Below are 23,183 nucleotides of genomic sequence, written 5' to 3' on the forward strand. Positions count from 1 at the left end.
GATAAGCAGCTTGCAAGGAAAAGGACGGGGTCTCCTGCGGCATGGCAGGCCTCCAGGAGAGCCACATGCAGCCTGACACGGAGCGATGTGGAGTGATGAATGGACTGAACTAAATTCGAGGAGGGGGCAGCCGCGACCTGACAAAGCCCCTCCAGTGCTGTAGAAATCCCAGTAATTGCATTGAAACCCATGACCGTTATAATGATGTTCTCCTTTTCGGGAAACGCTGCGATGCAACATGGTGATTTGTCTGTTAAATTGAATCTTTGCCTCCAGATAGCGAGATAGATGGATACAAAGTTTATTTTGAAACGTCTCCTAGTGCCTCGTGAGCCTGACTGATGTGAGATGTTATTTTGAACATGCCAACGCATCTGAATGGCTCAGAGTCCTTTTCTTTTCGGCGCGCATTCCTTGATAAGTGGCAAAGCTCCCCACTTATCAGTCACTCAAAGTGACTGCGGCTGTCAGTTGTGTACAAAGCGCAATCAGTTTGGAAGCACCGACACCGGCATTTTTCTTCTCAGCTTGAAGCAAACACGTTTTGACTGCTAGTCATTCAATTTTAAAGCATCGTCAATTAGGGGCGGACGGAGATATAAAGAAAACACATCCTAAACACCTCCACCAGCCAGCAGTAAAAAAAATTATTGTTATCTTGCCTGATTCATCTCCTTTTTTCCCTTTTTACCTTCCCTCAGCAGAAACCTCCTTTTTTGGCTGCTAGACAAAAGTGCTCATGACTCCACATTCTCCACATGGATGAGACGGTGATCATATGGTGCACTAATGTTCCCCTTAGTAGGTCAGCTGAATGGACAAGGACGCTTCTCTTTCCCCCTTTGGCTTCATGCTGTGCCTTTTCATATGTGCAAGCACATGGCTGCAAAAACGGCATTCTTACGAACACCCCCCTCTCTCATACGCACATACACAGAGAGAGGGAGAGAGAAGGGAACAGAACTATTACAGCGGTTCCCTCTGGCTTCTTTGCCACCAATTGTATCAACTGCATTGCAAAAGAAAGCATGGCTGGGAATACCTTTTCCATAAAATTACAGTGCTGTGCAATCTGATTGCATTCCTTTGTCCCAAAGGAAGAATTAGTCCTCACTGTATACACACAATTGAAGCGGTGGAACATTTAGGCCAGCGACCGAGATCTGTCACGCATACCGCATGCAGAGGGGAAATCTATCAGGGATACATCCCCCTGCCCACCGGTCCTACTTGTGGACTTCTCACAGGCAGCTGATCGGCCATCGTTAGACTTGATAGACCTTTGGTCCCACGGAACACTTTCTTAAGCTATTTAACAACAGAACAGAGAGAGAAATGCAGAGAACAGGGGGTAGGGGTGAGCTCGGAGTTCAGATACCAGCTCTTCCTCTCATGTGCCATTGGAGCTGCCGGTTGAAGGAGGGGGCTGCAAGGGGTTCAAGCCAGGAAACAAAGCCTTCTTTGCGGCCCATTTGCTTTCTAAGAAGCTCCAGGAATAGATGCTGATACTGAGAAATTCTTGCTGATCCTTGATTTCTTTTGTTGCTAAACATTTCCTTGCACATGCAAACTCAGAGCAGTCTGCATATATTTCTGGTCCTGCACCTAGATGCTACCCTGGATCAAACTCACCAGCATGAAAACTAAAACTGCTGCCTCTCTGAGTGCTAATTGTGAGCCATTCTGACTGTATTTGAGACTGATATCTGAGGAGGTTTTGAAAATGTGCACACTCTCAAATGCACCCCCATAAATTGGAAAAAAAATGAGGGGAGTTTTGCTTCTCTGCCCGCCAGGCAAAATTCCAATCAAACGTATGACAGTCCTGAAGTTTGGCCAAGCTCTAAATGCCAATGCAAAACAGGGGAGGGATGTTTACCCCTCCCTCACTAATGATGCCCCTGAATGAAGGCGGAAGTCTGGGCCAGTTCTAAATTAATAATAGAGTCACCTGCTTCTAATGGAGAGCGGACAAGCTATAAAGTCTCTTGTGAGGAACAATTGTTTAGCTTGTTAGCTCTCCAATTTAAGAAAAGGCTGCAAAGTCATGGGAAACTGTTTTGATGAGGTGCCTTCTGTGCTTGCGCATTTAATATCACTACATTGCCAAACTGTTGTTTGCTATCTTGAACCCCCAGTGGGAATGTCCTGCAATGGTGGTGAGTACCTCTGATGAATTCACGAGATTTGCAATATACAGAAGATGCAACGCAGGGGCAACAGTACAGTGGCTGCATTCACACAACATTGCATGGTTACCATGGTTCATGGTTTTTCACCATGATCTACCTGGCAGACAATTAAGCAGTCTTTATTTTAACATGGTTTCCATCCTCTTTGCTCAATCCTCCTACGAATGTCATATATCACATCAGCCTCTGCCTGAAATTTAGTCCCAGGGAACATCATTCCCTGCCTGTGTCACCTGACTCTTCCTCCTTGGTCCACACATGGAGGTTGGATGGCAAGAGCAGCTCCTGCAGTTGCCATTCTTTCCAGGGGACTCTGTGGTCGTTGCATACCAGGATCATGGAAACCACAATCCCAGGTACAGACAACAAAATAAGCCATGGTGGCAGGGAGAAACTATGTTTTTTTCATGGTTTCTTTTCATGGTTTCTAAAGACCAAATGTATCATGGTGAAATAAAACAGCTCAACAATGGTTAAAAAAACCAAATAAATAACCCATGGTTTGTTGCGTTGTTTGAACCCAGCCAGTGGAACTAGTTGTTCTATTGATCCTAGCCTGAAACTTCATGGTTAAGAAATCTCATCTGTATCTGAGGGGAGGTGTTGAAAAAAAAGAGGAGCTGAAACTCCCTCCCTTCTTTTACATTTTGGAGTCAGTGAAGCAAAAGTCACTGGCTCTCCTCCTGAGCTGATACTCATTTTGATTTTTTTCCAAGAATGCCTGGAAAGATGCCACCTATCATATACAGTGTTATCGTCAGAGTAATTCAAAATGAAGGGATAATGACCCCTCCCATTGGCACCAACCAATTTTTTTAAATCAATGGGGTTTGCTTCTGAGTAGATTTATTGTTTGAATAAAATTTATTTACTTATTATATTCTATACTGCCCAATAGCTGAAGCTTTCTGTATTGTTGTGCTTGGGGAGGGCAGGCATAAATCCTGCTGGTTTTTAAAAAAGAAAAGAAAAGAAGAAGAATTATGGTATTTCTGGAGAAATATATCAATGAAAGCTTCCCCTCCCCATGTAATAATTCATTCAGAATTACTGTGACTTGAGCAGGCTTTACAGAAAATTGGCTCTGGTGACTGAAATCTTTTGTCACTGAACATAATAAGTTGTGTTTGTGACTTCTTCTTAAAGATCCACATGTAGGATGAGTTAATATCAAAGCTGTACTTCTCAAATCACTTCTTCTCCATCTGGCGACCTTCAAGGTTGGAGGCAATAGTACGGATGGACAGGTCTATGGATGAGAACAAGTTATCTCATCTAGTGTGCGAAACCTAGAGCAACAAGTTCTGCATGGAGCTGCACTATAGTTTCATCTGCTTTGATTATTAGGTATGAAGGATCTTCTTTTAGGAGCATCACTATTTCCTGAAAAACCTTACATAGGGTAAATGTTCACCTCTCTGATTCCCTTTGCTGCCATTGCTTCCAATGTGCTGATACTTCAGTGCTATTTTCTCTCATTTCTTTCAGCGCACAGGCAATCCTAGCTAATCTAGGATCATAGCAGTAAAATTCACATAATCCTCCACATGCCCTGAAATAACTTCTGCGGTGGGTTGAATGGCTGTGTGGACTCACCTCGTCCCTGGAGTGGATACACCCTGCAACTGCCTTGACACCTGCAGCTGAAAAACCTTCCCAGTGTCTACCTGGTTGGCCAGAATGGGAAAGGGGCCTGTGTGTGTGCTAATGTACACAGATGAGGTCCTCACGCAAAGGTTGGGGCACTCTGGATGGACCAGGTTGTCCATCATGTGCAGAAGCTTTTTTCTAGAGCCCACCGCCACAAGAGTTGCATGCAAGGACAAGGGGGGGGGGTGCATGGATGTGGCCATGTCCCTGTAAGCCCTTTCAGATGCTTTCTCAATGGGTGGAGGCTCTTGTATGAAACTGCCCTATCACGAATGGGACAACATCCGAACACTAGACAGCAACTCGTATTTGGTGATCTGACACTAAGGCAAACGGAAGCCAGTTGCGAGTGAGGGTGATACCAGCCTCTGAGCGAATTTGCAGCAAACCGCACCATGTGGCTGGACATCACAGCAAAATTCGGTTCTGATCTCATGTGTTGCCAAGGGGACCTTGGGCTTATGTTCCTCCAAAACACACTCTCCGTGTGCTGTAAGGCACACTGCCAAAGGGATTTTCAAAGACTCGCTGTGGAATGTCATGTTGGGAGATGCCTGAACTCACTCTCTGGAGGCTGGCCTTCACCCACACACATCACAGCACTTAGAACTTAGAAGCCCTCCACTGTCACTGTCGGGTGGAAGCCAATGTGGCACCTCACCCACTCAGGAGACAGCAGATTCAGCCACATCATCTGTGTGTCCAACCAACTCAGGTGTCATAGGCATGAATAAGCTGACGGCGGATGACTGCATCATGAGTAGATGTTTGGGTCTTCCAGAAGTGGCTTCGGGGACCCTTCCAGTCCTTTGGTGGCATCACGCATTACGGAGGCTGCAGGAGAACAGCTTTTCAAAGGCAGCACCTTGGACTGAGTCCAAGATTTATTTCCTGTGGTGTCCCATGCTAGCAGGACACAGGCTCACTGAACTGCGGCCATTCAAACACCAGAAGCATGACAGCTAACCCTAAAGTTTCTCGAGAAGTTCAGTCTTAGCAGATTCCAGTCCCAAATGACCGGATTCACACCCCTGAGGCTCACATGAGGACTGGAACTTCGCTACTCAGTGGAGTTCACATTCCCAAGGGCCGTAATGTCCTACTAGTGCACATTCTCCAATACGTGCCTTGAAATACATATTCAGAGAAGGATTTAAAATGCAGATTAAAATGGACATGGAATGGAACTGTGGGTGAAGATATGCCGATGCGGCATGAACCTGAATAAGACAGAGCTGCCTATAACAGCAAGACACAACTATTGGACAGAAATACCTTTGATTTTCATCCACATACATCATCATCAACATGGAACGTGATATTTACCGCTAAACCCATGATAAAGTCAAAACACAAAGAGAAATCATCAAAATACTTGTCAATAGAACAATGGCTAGCCCAGGTTTAGAAAGCTGTCATGATTGTTCAAAAGGACTTGATGCACAGAATGCAGCAAAAAGTGCTACCTGTCCAAGTTTCCATATAGCCCCTGTTCTATTCTGGAATTCAGACTATGCCGTGTTACAAACGAATACGACTTTGGCCCAGAAATTATACTGGCTGTGAACTGATTTCCCTAATGTAAAACCATTTCTTTCTATGCAAAAGGTGTGGTACCTGTTAATCTGTCATTTTAAAGGCACCCCCCACCATTCCTCCAAAAAGAGAAAATCTTATTTTTTGGAAAACACTACCAGAACAGTAACGAGCGAAGCAACATTGCTAATATCTGCTACTGGTTCAGCCCAAGTACGAATCAGATCTTACAGGCTTTGCTTCAATCCCATTGGGAGCATCTCCTTATGGGAAGAGAGATCATACAAATAATGCTGATCTACTGCCCAGAAAAGGAAGTGGGGGCTGAATTAAGTCCCCAGTGCTATCTCATCTCCACTTAGCTGCCTCATGTGCACGCAGCTCACCACCCTTGTGCCCACTCAACAGACTGCAATGCCAAGCCTCTTTGTAGACACATCATTCCACATGCCAGCTTAACAGCAACAAGTCAACTTCCACTCTTGTATTACAGAATGTGCTTCAAATGAATGAACACGCTTACAGATACACACTGTCCAGATCCCACAAAAGGATTCCTTGCATTTTCCTTTTGTTAAAAACAACACACTTCTACAAAAGGCTGCTCAAGAAAACTTCTCAAACCGATTCTCCACCTTTCCTCTGCTACATAAAACAGGGCAAGGGCTTCCCTAATAAAAACAAGGCAACTTTGCAATCTTCAAAGCAAATGCGGCTGCGAGAGAGCCTCACCTCTGGCTAGGAATGCACTTCATGAGAGAAAACTATCATTCCTAGGATACCATTGCAGACAGTGAATGGGGTTTGTTGTGTATTTCAGGCAATGGGTTGGATGGAGACTCAAGTGAGAATCAGAGTGGCACAGCAGTCAGTGTTCTGGACAATCGATCAGTCAGTGATGACTAACTTCTAACCATTGATCTACAACTACAGATTTGAAATCAGTGCCATTCTGCATATGCATAGACTCATTTGTCTCTTTATGAATGGCCACAATTCAATGAATGGGAGCTGTTGGAAAAGGCATGAGGGAAGGGGGGAACCATTAAAACAACTGATAGATTCACAATCTCTGACCTGGATTTGCTGCTGGAGAAGGTTGATTTTGTGTTGCTGCTGCAGGAGCTGCTGCTGCTGTCTTGCAATCTGTGGGGTCAATGTCCAAACAAGAGAATTTAGTGGGGTTTGAATCACACAGATCCTCCTCTTAACATTGGGGAAAAGAGGGAAGGGAGTGGAAGGAATGCTCAGGATACCTGGGCGACGGAGATGGGAAAAGCAAGCAGTGGTGCATTTTCATGAACGGCCAAAGGTGGGGACCTGCCATGTTGGGGCAAAAACAGCAGTGAAAGCAAAAGGGATGAAGACCATGTGGAGGGACTGAACTTTGTTTCAATGGACCAGCCAAAATGGTGTCTTTAAAGCACTCAGCATCCCTTGGGTTGTCCTTCTTCATCACAGCATGGTAAATTCAAAGCAACGGACGGGGGTTAAGTGTTTCAACCACTCTGTTAGGAGCATATGAGAATTTCCCTTTTGCTCACAAAGCATGCGCTTGCCTCCTTGGAAGCTCCCAAAGCCAAGCATGAGCTGAGCACGCGTGTCTGCCAAAGATCTTCACAACTTGTTGAGCATAGTTGCATTCCTCATTCGCCATTGCAATTTGTGCACATTTTCACTCTAGGTTGAATCAGTCCCACTTTAACTTATGGAGGATATTTGCCCAATCTGGGGGTAAAATGTGCCAAACTCTTCCATTTGGTTGATGACCACTTTGTGCTGGCTTCCCACTTGCACAAAGGAAACAATAGTCACAAACATGGAAGGGAATCAGGTGTGTGGCAGGCAGTAGGGCCATGTTCAGAGAATACCAGTGATCTCAAAGACTGCTAATGTGCCTATTAATGGGACCAAAATATGTTTCAATGTAGAGAGGGAGAGAAAGGCCAAGTCACTGTGTTTTTCTTTATGCTCCCTTGAACTATTGATTTTAGAAGGAGCCATGGAGCTCCAAGACTTCAGCTGGTTCAGAATAGAGCTGCCAGGTTATTGACGGGGACCGGCAGATACTTCCATATCACGCTGGTCCTATATCATCTACACCGGCTGCCAACTGAAGTCCAGGCCCAATTTAAGGTGCCGGTAATGACCTATAAGGCCCTAAATGGCTTGGGTCCTGGATACCTGAAGGAGTGCCTTCTTCCCCATGTGCCTGCCCGTCCCTTGAGATCTGAGGCAGAGGTCCTTCTCCGGGAGCCCTCTTTGAAGGAAATTAGGACAGTAGCTTCTCAGAGAAGGGTCTTTTCAGTGGTAGCGCCCCGACTGTGGAACACGTTTCCCAGGGAGGTTTGCCTGGCACCATCGCTTTATTCTTTTCAGCGTCAGGTGAAGATCTTTTTATTTTCCCAGTTTTTTAACAGTTAATTGGTTTTATCTGTGTTTTTATCACCATTTATCAGATGCAGTGTGTTATGTGTTGTTTGTTGTATATGGTTGCTTTGTTTTTTTGTATTTTGTATTTGTTTTTTGTAAGCCATCCAGAGACTTTTAGTATTGGGATGGCACATAAAAACTTTAAATAAAATGAATGAATAAACAAGCTACCTGGGTGACTTTGGGCTAGTCACTCCCTCTCAACCTACCCTCCCTCACAGGGTTGTTGTAAAAATAAAGGGAACAATGTAAGCCTCCTTGGGCTACAGGAAAAGGAGGGACATAAATTCAATATAATAATAACAGAGCGATCAAAGTTGCCATGCATTTTATCCAGTGTCTGATACCCTACCCCTTGCCCACAGCACACACAAGAATAATGCTGCCATGACATCCTGAAATATTCCACATGCAATGTTAACGGGCTGTTAATATTCACTCCCAAATTAAAGAGCGGACCTGGATTAAAAGCCCCCTTTCATGCTCGCTCACCTGTTCTTGCTGCTGCTTCGCCAGCTCCATTTGCTGGCGCTGCTTCTCAATTTGCGAGGCCGCCAGTTTCTTCTGCTCATCGTGAGCGGCCAGCAGCTGCTCCCGCAAACTGGTCAGCTGATTGATCATGCCCATAAGCTGCCTCTCCTTCTCAGCTAGGCTCTCTGGAGTCCCTGAGCATCATACGGTGACAAAAGGTAAAGGGAGAGAGGAGAGAGAATGACAAATGAGAACTGGGGACAGTTCCAATCGAACTGTCCCTCTAAAGCAGAGCAAAACAAGGGGAAAAAACACACACGCATTGCCGTGCAGTGACCCAAACCAACTTAATTATTTACTTGCTCACCCATTCAAAGGATCTTTCCCCTGCATTGGCTGAAAATCCAAGAGCCCTGTTCTTGAGATAGATGCACACAGCCATGGGCTCCCCACATGAAGCGAAGAATCAGTAAACACATGCCTGCTGCTCAGCAGAAAGTTTGTGCTGCTTTGACTGTGGAGAGCATCTGGCTGCAGAAGAAGGAGGCCCCGAAGACGGGGCTGGCTTTTTGGGTTTAGGGCAGGTTTCCGGACCCCTACCCCCCTTTGACATTGCGCTGCAAATGGGCAAGCGAATGCCTAACCCTACTTGGAAGCTAGGTATTGGCAGCTACTGCTGCATGGCAGGCCCAGCCTGTGCTCAGCTTTCTCGGGATGTTGGGTCCAAGCCCAAGCCTGGTCTCCCTCGAGTCTAAGCCCTTCCTTCCCCCCCTTCATGTTCTTAGACATTCGGAACCAATCTGTACTTTGCCGCCTCCAGATACTGGTGGGCCACCTTTCCCTTCTGACCCTCTGAGTTGTGGGCAGGATGTACTCCAGCCCACTTACATGGACTGGGACAATCTGGATGAGAGTCCGGTGGTTTGCTGCATGAAATCACATGGTAGAAGGATAAGAAACTCATCTCAGGGATTCGTGAGCAAGTAGAAGCCGGGATGCAGCTCCCATCCCACCAAACCGAGGCAGCAATTTATGTAAAGGAAGTGAACTGTTCCACAGGGCTAGAACCTCACTAAGCAGCTGGTCAGATCCTGGCAATAAAAGGGTTGTGTTCACCCCACCCAATGAACTAGCTCAAGCCCATGTGTTGGTCCCGGAGTTCATGGACCACCTTGGGCCATGCGGATGACCAGTACCAGGGTCTTCTTGATGGTAACGCAACTGTTATGGGATTTCTTCCCACAGAGTAACAGCAAGTCACTTTTCCTTCTTGCTTTTCTGCCCATTGTGAAGAATTTTTTTCTTAATTATTTGGGGAGCAGTTATAACTTCTTTTCTCTCCTTGCCTTTCTGTCCTCACCTGCTGCCTTTGTGAATCATGTTTAGTGACTGCAGCATTGTTATTTGAATTATTCTGCTGTTAGCCATGTCTGCTTTTGAGTAGTTGTATCCTGGTTTAAACATGTAGCTCAGGTAGAAACACAATCTATAATATATCAAATAAATATCAGGCCTAAACAAACACAACCCTATGAATGCTGAGCAGAAAAAAGACCCCAGAAAAATCCTCTGAACATCATCCAGCTTGTATGGCTGACTGGGACATGCTGGGACTCTACAGCTTTCTCTGTCTAATGATGCAAAGGATTATACCCTAAATCGTAAAATAAGCTGCTTTTAGGATAGATCAAATACAAAAAGTGCCACTCCTAACTGAACAACATCCATTGGGCCCTCCAAGTTATTTTAAAAAGGAAACAAACAGAAAAGCACTGGTGGGCAATGTATACCCTACTCTCAGGTAGGCATAGAAGCGAGAGCTCCCTATATTTGTTCAGGCACACAGTGAGGGGTCGCCTGCTAATTTGGGGATGAACCTTCGGCAGTATAAAAGGTGCCACCGTCTATCGCACCTGCCACACAACTTTGGGGTAGGTGTTCTCTGCTAATTTCTGCCCTGCTCTTTGGAGTGGCATCTTTCTCTTGCTGTTCTCATGGGTGGGTAGCTGGCAACCCCCTCAGTCGGGGATGAAGGCAGAGGGCTGGGCTTGTCTGCACTGGAAGAGACACACTGGTTTGCACAGCACGCATGCAGGGAAGCAAGACGCTCGAGTGGGCGTCAGCACGCACCAGAAATACCTTGGACACCTCTCTGAAAATACTTCTACCCTTTCAGTCAAGCAGGCTTGGCAAGGCAGGGGGCTTTATACAAGCATCCAAAAGCCAATCATGAAACTAAAATGCAGTGTAATAATAATAAAGCGACCTATCTAGAAACAGCAAAAGGCATACCCTTAGCAACAGTTCAACAGCCAAAGCAACAGCATCCCCCAAATCTAGACTGTTCTAGAGGAGATCGACCCTGACTGCTCTTTAGAAGGCGAAATACTGAAGATGAAAGTCAAATACTTTGGCCACCTAATGAGAAGGAAGGACTCCCTGGAGAAGAGCCTGATGCTGGGAACAATAGATGGCAAAAGAAGAAGGGGATGGCAGAGAATGAGGTGGCTGGATGGAGTCACTGAAGCAGTCGGCGTGAGCTCGAGTGGACTCCGGGGGATGGTGGAGGACAGCGAGGCCTCAAGGAATGTTGTCCATGGGGTCGCGATGAGTTGGATATGACTTTGCGACTAGCCACAACAACAACAAGTAAAGGCTAGTTACAAAGAACACAGCTTTGTTGCTTAATGGAAATTCAGAGGAAAGGAGGCCCCATGGATCTTTCAGGGAAGAGTATTGGAAAGCTTAGGTGGGACAGCTCTGGAAGTCCTGCCTTCCAGGCCCACCTGAGGGTAGCTCTGACATCACAGGGGTTACAGAACAGCGCATCCCAGTCTGCCCTGAGTACACAGGTAGGTTCGTCTGAGAGGAGGAGATGTTAAAATCAGTGCGTTCCGAACTGGGTTCTGAGCTCCCCATCAGACAAGCAACCTCCTTGCTGCCTGCGCCAGCCTCCTGATTAAACCATCCTTAAGCCATGGTGAAATATTGTGAAGCAGCAGAAGCAGGGTTCAGCTAAAAGCAGCCCTTTGTCTGCTGTGCCTGACATGGAAGACGATGTGGGTTGTATGAACGTCATTCCTCGAGCATTCACTGATTTCCTCTCAGCTCAGCTCATTTGGCGAGGCTGAGCCAAGTATGAGAGGAAGTCTTGAGGGATGGAGTCTGGTGAGTTTGTTCAAACTCTATGTCTGCTGCTTCAAAATATTTAGCTTAAAGGATTTAGCTTAAAAGCTTAAGGATCTCCTTTGGCTTCTAGTTTGCTTGCAGGTACAATGTGAAGTCTGGCTTTTTCTCACAGAACACTCTCTGTGGTCCGAGACCAACCTGTCTAACAACTGAGAACATCAGTGGCAAAGCTTCTCCAGGTGCTCCCACCTGCCTAGAGAAAGTGGGATTTCTACGCAGGTGTCCCCCTGATGCAACTGACTCCCCTTGTGCCGCCTCTGGGAACCTTTAAGGCTGAAACACTTTATTGTAAATGTCTGTCTAGTCGTGCTTATTGTCCTGTTTTTATTCTACAGTATCCACAGAGCCAGATATGGTTTGGGGGCTGGGGGCTTTTAAAATCTGGATCAGTCCCCCCATGCCTACCCTGGAATTCTAAAAAATGCAAATATGGCATAGCAGCTAGACGCAGAATGCTTTGGCTACTTTGGACCACAGTTGTCAGTCAAAGTGTCTCCGCTTCACCTGGTCCTTCGGTGGTGAATAAATAACGGGTGGTTACAGGTTTTTGATGTCATTTTTTCTTTCAGTTTCCTTGACTTATTACTAATAAATGCTCCTGGTCTCTAAGTATCTCCATTTGCACTTTTCTGGATTTGCTTTCAATATATATTTTTAAAGTGTGTTTTTGTGGTTTCTGTCTAGGACTGGGGAACCTCTTTCAGCCTGAACATCAATTTCAGAAAAGCTCTCAGGAGCTTCATTTTATGGCTGCTGAAGTCAAAGGCAAGAAAGGAGGGGCCAAAGAAGGAGAAGCATTAATGAATTAGAATTGGAATTGGAATGATTAGAACTAGCACTAGAAGAAGAACATCTTGTAGCTCAAAGCTCTCACAGCCAGCATATAAATGTTAGGAGAGGCATTGCTCTCTTTTAGGATGGGAAAAGTGCAAATGCCTGGAAATTACCAAGCAAGCAGTACCTGGGGGAAAGGAATGGGGCTGGGGGAGGGTGGATAGTCATCTGGGGAACCTTACTGGGCCAAACTGGGACCTGAACGGCTGGATTTGCTGCCAAGCCTTGGTTCCCCACCCCCGTTAGAGCCTATATAACCTTCCCCCAAAATTTCCGCAAACATGCAATGGTGGAGTGCAAGTTCTTAAAAACCAACGGGCAGATACATCCAACTTGTCCATGTCGATACTTCATCCTAAGAAGGGAGGCAGGGGAGCTACCATTCACCAACCCGCCTCCCAGCATGACAAATGCTGACATGCAGAAATCATGGAATTTTCCACATGGAAGCCACTTCTGTGTCAGAAATGCATCTCATCTTCTAAGAGCGGCCCACATGATGTCTCACTTTGGTAAAGCTCGCTAGAAATATGATCGGTTCAATGAAAGTATAGCACTTTCTTATCTTTTTAGATTTCTGCCAAGCTTTGTTGGGGAGAGAGAACAGCAACGTATGGTAAAATATTAAGAGTTAGGGAGAAAACCCTTCTAATTTACAGTTTTCACTTCAAGCAGTATCAGAGACCGAGGCGTTTTTGCAATAATGTGTTTGCCACCTGGACATGCAATTTGTCAGAAGTGTCTGTTACAAGGATTCACGTCCAAAGAGTTGTTTCACAAAAGGAATTAGCAGCTTCCCACCCCGCAAAATGGTACGGCTACAATTCTCCCAAAGGGCAATTCCTCAATTGCAAGATCAGCTAGACAGAAGCATTTTACATCATTGGTTATCAAGTAATAAAAAGGGTTTGATTTTATATAAGTGCTCGGGCAAGCAGATAGGCAAAGCTGTATAGAATGTCTCTATTTGCAGAGCAAGGAAATGTGGAATTCAAGCCATATGTCAAGATAACTCTTGCTGATAGACCCAAGGCAATTCAGTTTGCAGTCTTGCAGGAACGGCTTTCCCTCCAAACAATCAAGCCATTCCTTGCTTTAGCCTGTAATAGCTGTGTGTTCCTGGAGAATATGCATAACAGCACGGTATCAGCTCTGAACTGGCATTTCAATGGAGTGATCTGGAATCAATTTTGATCTTGTGCAAATATTTGTAGTCTCCTTAATCTATCTGGAACATTAATGGGAAAAGACAAGATACCTGGGGCAGGCTGCGTTGGTGTGGGTGGAAATGAAACCACAGAATTGATTTAGTCAGAAAGAAGCTGATCACCATCCCTTCCAATGGCAAACAAGCATGGCTGTGCTTCCATTAAGCTGTAACCAGCGAAGCCACCAAAACATACAGTGGGGTATGCAGGACAGCTATTACAGAAGCACCGTCCGCCTGCAGCATTCTCTCCCTCAGAGGAAAGCGAACCCCGCAGCTGCACCCCCGGATGCTTTCCTTATTCTGGACAATGGAGAACGCACACCACCTGCTCGGTAAGAACACCTTTGGGCAGGAGGAATCTTTCAGCCAGTGCTGACAGAGGGGACAGTCCAAAGCAGCCCACCCAGGGCACAATTTTAGCTTCTCTACCCCAACAAGACACTTCTCTGTGTGAAGTGGCACTGCCGTTCTGCATGCAACACAACTCAGCCGCTCCAACACAGCCCAGTTGGAGCCCTCCACTGTCCTGCCGCACACACGATGCATCTTGTCATCAGCAGACACCCACACTCCTGCTTCCGTGGGGAGCAGCCTCTGCACTGGGACCCTGCAGATGAGCAAGCTGCTACGTACCAAAGGTAAAATGTATACCTGGGAAGATGGTCCAGGTATGTAGAAAATAATAATGTCTGATCGATGAAAAGAGTGGGGGAAAGGGGCTGGCAAGGAGAGAAGGCTTCTCCTTGCATTCGTGGAGTCACAGAATGATTGAAGGCAGTGGGGAAATAAAGAGGGAGGGTGATCGGTCTCCCGACTACTTGGGCTACACTGCAGCAAGTGGCTTTGGTCTCGTAGGACACTCTGCAAGAAGTTAATCATTGCTGCTCTCCCTGATGTACAGGACGGTTTCAGCAGAGGGGGGAAAATAAGGGCTAGGACTTAGGGTTTAGGGTTAGGGTTTAACCCTGCAGTACACACCTTATGCTCCAAGGCTCTCAGCTTTGTCTGTCTACCACACCACTGGGTTCAAATGGAGACCCTCTAGTTTAGTTTCAAAATCCTCTACAAGTGACGCAGTCCGACCTCTGAGAAGAGCCATCTGCCTGTTTTGGCAGCCTGAGGGCCCGGGAGGAAGGGTGGATAGAAAAAGAAGGAAGAATATGAGGGTGGGGGGGAGAGGAGGGAATGTCCTCGCCTGGCTGTGATTCGGCCCCTTCTGGCTTGCCACCCTCCACAGATTACACAGGAGTGGATGCGACTCTAAGGGTGCAATACAGGGCATGTTTAGGCAAAAAAATTAAACAGCCCTACAACGTTCATGCTGGCTGGAAATGCCGGGAATGCTACAGGCTTTTTCTTCTGGCCACACAGTCATAGGATTGTGCCTTAAGTGGCCATTCTAACTATGGGGAAGATAGGGCCATATTTCAACCTTCCCCCACTGGAAGTATCACACCATCTTCAAGGGGTACAGATCCCACTCATATGCAAAGCCATCCTATGTCCTAAAGAAAGCAAGGGGTGAGCAAACAGTTGCTCTCAGGCTGCACTGGGGCAGATCTCTCTGCCCTGTTGCGAGACCACCACATTTTTCCTCTCCCCTCCCCATTCCTTTTTCCTTGTGTGTCATGACTTTTTAAACCATACACCTGCGGGCAGGTCCTGTCTTGTTATACTTATTATACATAAGGCCCTTTGGGAGCCTCCTGTGGGAGAGTGGGATAAACATGTTGTATGAATCAGTTCAGAAATGTGTTTTTGTGGGGCGTCTTGCAGCTGTGTCACACAAATCAAGGCCATCCCTTTGCTCTTATGCAATTTGAAGAAAGAGGGGATAAAGGAGTAACAGTGAAGATACATATCTACATCTGAAAGAGAGAACCAGGCACCCAAATGATGTACACACGCTCACGCACACAGACACCCCATCCAGTATGAGTAACTACAAAAATTAGACTGTAATTTTAAGAGAAAAAAGAAGAAAATACTCAGGCTTAAGGTATTTGCAGCTAGCCCTGTGATTGGCAGGTTGTCACAGGATGATATGGCTAAGTCTGATCCGGTTGCTGACGGAAGAAAACTGAAATGTGTTGCTTTTCCTCCGCTCTTGTCTCAAGGCTGAAGCAGCAGGCCGGGGACAGCCTTGATGGGCACAGATATAATGCCTTCCAACATCCCCCTCAAGTTACTCTAATTGGCAGGGACAACCCTGGTTTGAACCAAAGCTTTTAAGCTGTCCTCCCATTCCACGTTATCCTTGCAGTGCCCCCTGATGCTTCAACACAGGTCCTTTGCCTTCTGCTTCTGCTGGCAACCTTTCTTTAGGACCCTACAGACGAAGACGCGCCCTAGGTCAGAGGTTCTCAATCTCTTTGTTCCCCTGAGGACTACTGGAAACTTGCTGGGGGGGTTTTTGCAGACCCCGAAATAGACTGGATCCCCCCCCCCCAAATTAGAGCATGTAGCATCTCCCCCCTTCACCACCAATATCATGATTAAAACTAATGCCATATTGTGAAAACCACAGGCCCCAGATCAGGGAACTGTTCGCTGATTTGATACTCTGGCCCTGGGGAAAGCCACTTTGATCTTCATCATCAGGAAAAATAAGTCAAATGGCCAAATACAGATATTCACAATTATCCTCCAACCTTTTCACAGACCAACTCAGTGGAACTTACAGATGAGCAGGGAGCTACAGGTCTGAGAACACCTGTATTTTAAGATTCATTATTGTAGGAGAAACCATGATCCCATCAGTCTCTTTGCACTTCGCCTGATCCTACAATATGGGCTCTGCTCTTACTTGAACAAACACTTTCCTTAACACTGACCACCAGTGGCCTTGATTTTGGTGGAGTAGCTTTGCTTATTGAGCCTTCAAGGAATGTGGCTTGGAGGTGTACCTTCTACAGCAGGGAGTTTCTAGTGGCGGCACCCCAGTCCTGGAATTGTCTTTCAGAAGAGATTTGGCTGTCCAGCACAATGTTGTTATTTAGCCATCAGTTAACGACTCCTTTATTTGTGTAGGCACTGTAAGCCAATCCCACTTTTGTCTATTTGAGAAGCCGATTGTTTTGATGGTTTGCCTGTACTGTAAATTTAGCTTTTTTGTGATGCTAAAGCCATGATTTCAATGTTGTTTAGGAGTGTACCGTGTCATATATTGGTTGCTAGCTCTTTCTGGCTCTTTGTGGGAAAGGACAGAATATATGGGAATTTCATGAGCTCAAAATTAACTTGCAGGGTTTTTCTAAGAATCAGTGAAATAATATTTGCAAAACACCTCAGACAATATTCAGCGTTACATAAATGTTAACTCTTATTAGTTACTGAAGTCCTTCAGGCAACTCATGATATCTTATGCATCCACTCCAGAAATAGAGCACATTTCTAGGGTCTGTACATGACCTAGTTACAAAAAGCAACTTCTATTAGAGGAGTCTTCCATCTGAAGGGCTCTCCAATCCACGCCACAGGTAAGGTTGAAGAACTGTAGAAAGGTGAAGCAGGCAATGGGAAGTTACCTGCCGGCATGTAGGCCCCAGGCATCAGGGTTACGGTCTTCTCCCCTATAGGGAGATATATGACTCGTCTACTGAAGTGATCGCAATTATTTCTAAATGTTGATGTACGCATTCAATTAGCACACGGAAATGCTATGCAAATCACAAATCCCATTTGGTGATGCATTTTCTTTTTTATTGGCAAGGCCTAAGTGGCCACTCCACCTGTTTCAGAACATCCCCGGAGCACATCACACGGGAAGTCCACCTCACCCAGTGTTGCCAACGCCACTTGCTAAGGTCTTAGCTGGGGTTTTTCCCAGCCGTGTCACCTGAGATCCTCTTACCTAGACATTCCAGGAATGGAACTCAGGCCATTCTGAATGCAAAATGCTCTGCCTGGGTGGCACACAGTTCGTGAAGCATAACGAGAGAGCCAGTGTGATGTAGTGGTTAAGAGCATGGGACTGGGACTCAGATGATCTGGGTTCTAGTCCCCGCTCAGCCATGGAGCCAACTGGGTGACTTTGGGCCAGTCACAGACTCTCAGCCCAACCTACCTCACAGGGTTGTTGTTGTGGGGATATGATGGAGGAGGAGAATGATGTAAGCTGCCTTGAGTCCTTTGTAGGAAAAAGGCAGGATATAAATCGAAAAATAAAATAAAAATAAAATAAAAATAAAACATCACTGGACAACCCCACTTGTTTTTAGTGACAGTGAAATGGCAAGATGAGCTGAGCTCAGGATGGTGTTACTTGTGGCTGGTAGATCATAAGTTCTACCAACCTGAACAAGTTCTACCAATCAAGCTTTATCACTCGCATATGGGAAAGGACCTGTAACTGCGACTCCATCTTAGCCAAAAGGCTTCTACACCTGTCTGAACTGGTTGGCGGTTCAGATGGCCATTTCTGCCTCGCCCAAAAAGAGGTCAAAAGAGGTTGGTGTTCTGCATACCATTAGCATATGCTAATATGTGGGTACAGATGGAGACTTAGAAAGAATTATTGGGATTTAAATAGAAAGACAATACATTTCAACATAGCTGCTGATCCTGTGGCCTGCACACCAGTGTATTTAAGCAGTAAGCAGCAATTTTGGAGGTCCTGCTCTTTCCCTTGGGGTGGTTCTTGATATTTAAAGCAGGCTTGGACTGGACAGCCTTTCAAACAGAGATGCCCTCCAAGAGAGGACTTGTCCTCTGAGAATCCCTCTAACAGAGAACTATCTTCTGTAAAGCAGGACATGTGGATACATGGCTAATAAATATACTGCTTGTTAATAAAATCTTGGATGGAAAAACTGATGCTAAGAATAAAGCAAGGAAAAAACCCAATGAAATACATCTATATTTATAGAGTCACTGCTCATTCAACCCCCTATTGCTAGATTTCAACAATGTTATTTTGCATTTAGACTTTGTTATTTTATGATTAAAAAAATGTTTTGCTAAAGAAGACAGTTGCTGCGTTTACATGCCCGGGGATTAAAAGTGCTCTGTTTTCCTCATCTGTCTGAAACAAAAACACCGAACATCCTGGTCCTAAACAGATTTAGGGTCCCCCAACGATGGAATCTGCATCTAAGCAAAACAGGTTTGTGTAGGATTAGTTGTGATATTTTCAGCCAGGACTGCATATTGGAAAGGATAACCCCTTGTTGAAAAAGCACTGCTGGAATATGTCTTTGTTTTCCTTACTATTTTTATTACATTTTTATTCTTTATTTGTTTAGTATATTTATATCGCAACATGCAAGGGACCCAAGTTGCCTTACATGATCCTTTCTTCTTCTCCTCCATTTATTCTCACAGTAACCCTGTGAGGTGGGATAGGCTCAGTCTGCGACTTGCCCAAAGCCACCCAGTCATCTTCTTTCCTGGCACCGTAATTACTGGTTTTTCGGCGCCAGGTAAAGACCTTTTTATTTAAACATCATTTGAATTGTTAAAATATATGATCTGGCCAGGGCAACTTCTTCTTCCTTCTCTTTTCTCCTCCTATATTCTTTATTTACTTATTTTATATTGTTAATTTTAATTTTATACTATTATGTTTGTATCTCAGTGTATTTTTTGTATTTTTGTATTTAATGGTAATTTATTATGTTCTATTGTATTTCAATGTATTTTATTGTGTTGTAAGCCGCCCCGAGGCTTCGGCAAGGGGCGGCATAGAAATGTTATAATAATAATAATAATGGAAGAGTGGGGAATAGAATCAGCCTCTTCCCAGTCTGACACTCCACTGGCTATATCACTGGCTCTGATCTTCACAACCCACTGCCGCTACTATTCAGCAGTTGTAAAACTCAAAGTAGATCACATGGCATTCTTCCTCTCTCTTTTATCCTCACAACAACCCTGTGAGGAAGGGTAGGCTGAATGTCAGTATCTGGCCCAAAGTCACCCAGTGAGCTTCATAGCCAAGTGGGGACTAGAACTTGGACCTTTTAAATCCCAGCCCAAAATCGTAGCCCAGTATCACCCAGTGAGCTTCACAGCAACATGGAACTCAGATCTCTCAAGTCCCAGGCCAAAATATAAAACACTGGCTCTCACTTCTGCCTCTGAGTCTACCCACTCCATGCTTAGTTTGCACAAAAGCTTGCACTTTCAACGGTTGAACACAAATCTAGCTGAAAGGCCGGAGACAATTTTCTGCTTCAACAGAACAAAAATCCCCACTTCTGAAACACAGAACCAGGTAGATTTCTGCAGCAACCAAAAAAAAAAAAAAAACCCAAACAAACCAAAAGCAAACCAAACAAACCAAAAAAAAAACAAAAACAAAAACAAAAAAACAAAACAAAACAAAACAAACCAACAACCAAAAGCAAAACAAAACAAAAACAGGTACGGCTGAGAATTCAGTTTGTTCACATTTCAATGTGAACTCACAAATTGCCTCTTCTGAAACCTCAGCACAAGCCAGAATGCAGTTAAACACTGAAATCTGTACTTTCCAAGGTTTGTAATGCAGTTTGCAAAACACAGAAACATGCAGACACGGAATGTGCATAAAGGGCACGCAATTTTAAAAAAGCACACAAAATTAGACACATGTTCATGCAGGTGAATCACTCCCCTCATACCCAAACAGTCTGTCTATTTATTGTTTTTATTATTCATTGCATTTCTACACCACCCAAGGCCAAAGCTTTCCAGGTGGTTCGCAACTTTAAATCACTCAAATTTCAACCGGACCCAGCCCTGCTTAGCTTCCAAGATTAGGCAGGATCAGGCACTTCAGGCTAATGCAGAACTGGGATGGATGGATGAAACTGTGCTGGATACCTTCCTACCCCAAAAAGAACCCAGAACAAAATATAAAAGGGAGCATTATAGGCACTTCCTCCACTTTAATTCTTTTCAGCATGGGGCACCTTTTCATACAAGTAGCTCCAAGCCCTAGGGGTGCCTCAGAGTAAATTTCCAGTAGTTTAGATGTGGGTTGAGCTAGGCAACATCACAGTTGGCTCTTGTTATCTCTGCAATATTGCCAGGTTTAATAGCTAGGGAGAGTATCCAACCAAAATTAGAGCCCTGTGAAGCCCCACTGATTTCTGCAAGAAGGTTAAACACATCCTTGCTTAATTCTATCCCCTTGAAATAAAATGCATGTTATGTCTCCCATTTTCATGGGCCTCCCAGCGACATCTGCTTCAAGAGTCTAAACAGGTTAACACACCTGTGTAACTTCAGTAGCACTACACGGTGTGCTGCATCCGTCCCAACTATCTCTATACTCTGAAGTCACGGGGACAAGCGCTCAGCTTTTGCTAGATGGCATCCTTACCCAGAAACAGTATCAGTCAGCTGCTCAGGATACATGCAGGGAAAAACAGTTAAACCTTCTTCTGAGTCACTTTGCTGTTGTGGTAATGAACAGAATGGTTTTTGAATGCTTATTGTCTATCTCTCAGAGAAACGTCAGATAAATACAGTGCATGATTATCAACCTAGACAGTTGCAATAACACCGTATTAAAATTGTGACATAAAATATGGTGAGCCCTTTGTTCGTTTCAAGGGAAGTACATCCAGGCCCCTTGGCTCCCACACCCACCTTCCAAGGAACACTGTATAAAATTCGAGTGCAACGTATTTAGAAAAAGCAACTTGCGATAATCTTTAGTCTGGTCCCTCAGGAGTGTTCCCTGCAAAATCTCTAATTTTGATATCTATTTCAAAAGTAGCATGTTCAGCATAAGATAACCAATCTATTTGAATAAAATAGCCAGTTTGCTGAACAGTGATGTTGTTTTAAGGGTTTTGTCTCACTGTATATTCTTTTTTCACAATTCTGATTATTTCTGTTTTTTAATTATAATCATTAGCATTCCCTCTGCACTCACCCTTACAGATAAATTTATGGAGGATGAAACCAGGCGAGTGTGAAGAATCCATTTGGAGGTGGGAATCAATTCCTGCACTTGACTCTCCAGATTCTGGTCCACCTTATTTTATTTATTTATTTATTTATTTATTTAGAATATTTATATGCTGTCCTTTCGCGGAGCCTCAGGATGGCTTACCCGGCAGTGGCCCTGGGTCCAGGTTCCTGCTGTGTGTGCCCAGCATTTATGGGGTGCTTGCCAGGAATCAAGCCCTTCGAGCTGCACACGCTGCACCCCTTTCCTGAGCAGGCTGCTGCCAGCCCTTTCCAGGAAACGGGAAAAAGTTGGTCACCAGGAATGGCGCCTGGTAAGGTCTCTTGGAGTGCCCCTTTCCCACTTCCTGAAACTGCTGCTGATGGGAAAGGTGCTGGTTGCTGGAGCTCTGTGAGCATCTCTGGACTTTTTCTTGGCAGGACCAGACCAAGCCCAAGAGGAAGTCCATGGACTAGAGGGAGAGATTCCAAAAGGGTTATCCCAAGCCCAGATAAGACTATCAATGGCTGCTCCTTGCGATGACTTTATGCTGCCTTGGAGAGTTGGAACAACACATTTCTCAGTGCCAGGGATAGAGGGAGAGGGTGCTGCTTTTCTTGCGTCCTGCTTGCAGAGAAGTATCAACTTGACCACTTTGGAAAATGTTATCCTGGGCTAGGAAGGGGTTTGTTTGACCCTGTAGGGCACACCTTACGCTCCATGGTTCTCAGCTTTGCTTGTCTACCACACTGGATTCAAATGGAGACCCACTAGATTTTGTTTATATGTGCCATGGATGACATCATATGTGCAGATTCAGTATCATGGCATCATCAGCGTCAGACCTCTCCATTCAGACTCCAGCCTGAAATTATCTCCATCTTCAGGCTGATTTGTCCTATAGATTTGGCTCAAGTGAACCGAAATCTTTCTCCTGCCACTTACTATGTTTACCATCCCATTCTGAGTTGCCAAAACCAGGCTGGAGGGGGAACAATTTTGCCTAGTTTTCAAAGAACACACTGAAATTTCTCTGAATGTTTCAGGGCCTTTCTTTATTCTGGTGATGGTGGCAGACAGAGATTTCTTTCATCATTTCATTCTTAGAAACCAAACCCTGAAAAATCCCCCATTCTCTTTCTCTCCCTTGTTTCCTGTCCTTGTGATTTCATAGCCAAAAGGTCTCTTCAGAGAAAAGCTGGAGCATCCAGCTTTGATCTCCTTCCTGCCTGGACTGCCAGCTTCAGCTGCCTCTTGCTCAGCTGCCTAGCAGCCAGCACAGACACATCTGCACACAGCTGGAGAGTGTCACGTGGCATTTTCCTCCAACCAGGTGCAAGGAAGGTGGTGGTTGCCTTAGGGGACGGTCGATGGGGGGTGGTGGTGAAATTTTGGTGAGGTGGACCTCAAAATAATTTGAGAAAGCTAGAGGGAGGGGGGTGGGGTACATGTTTGCCTGGTAATCCCTAAGCTGGCCTTCAGCTCTGGTAGACAATGCCCCTCTGCCAGTGTTGGTCTGTCAGTGTGGAAATCCCACTGTCAGTGTTGAAACTAGCTTCCACCAGCAGGCCAGGTGGCTTTTGCGCATGGGATATGGGACCGCGCCTTCTGGTTCTTGTTGCCTTGGGCAACAGCCATCTCGGTCCATCCTTGGCTGCACTTCTGACTTCGCGAGTCACCTCCTTAAAGAATCGATCCTTCTTGGGTGCTGAGGAAGCAGCCCCTTTGCACGGCTTCCTTCTCCAAACACTTGAAACATTCTTCAGCCCAGAGCAAAGTCCCAGCAAAT

General features: G+C 45.3%; 1 protein-coding gene across 2 annotated transcripts in view; it reads right to left on the reverse strand.

Moving 5' to 3' along the window:
- The window catches only part of SOX5 (SRY-box transcription factor 5), a 349,663-nt gene that overhangs the window by 215,261 nt on the left and 111,219 nt on the right, over window positions 1–23,183 (reverse strand). For both annotated transcript variants that reach the window (XM_044452207.1, XM_044452206.1), the window contains exons 3-4: window positions 8,304–8,476; window positions 6,456–6,524 (exon numbers count right to left, since the gene is read on the reverse strand). In XM_044452207.1, coding sequence (XP_044308142.1) covers window positions 6,456–6,524; window positions 8,304–8,476 — 242 coding nt within the window. The remainder of the gene's footprint in view (window positions 1–6,455; window positions 6,525–8,303; window positions 8,477–23,183) is intronic.

Source organism: Varanus komodoensis, unplaced genomic scaffold (assembly GCF_004798865.1).
Source record: "Varanus komodoensis strain SLA01 unplaced genomic scaffold, ASM479886v1 scaffold70, whole genome shotgun sequence".
Taxonomy (NCBI): Eukaryota; Metazoa; Chordata; class Lepidosauria; order Squamata; family Varanidae; genus Varanus; species Varanus komodoensis.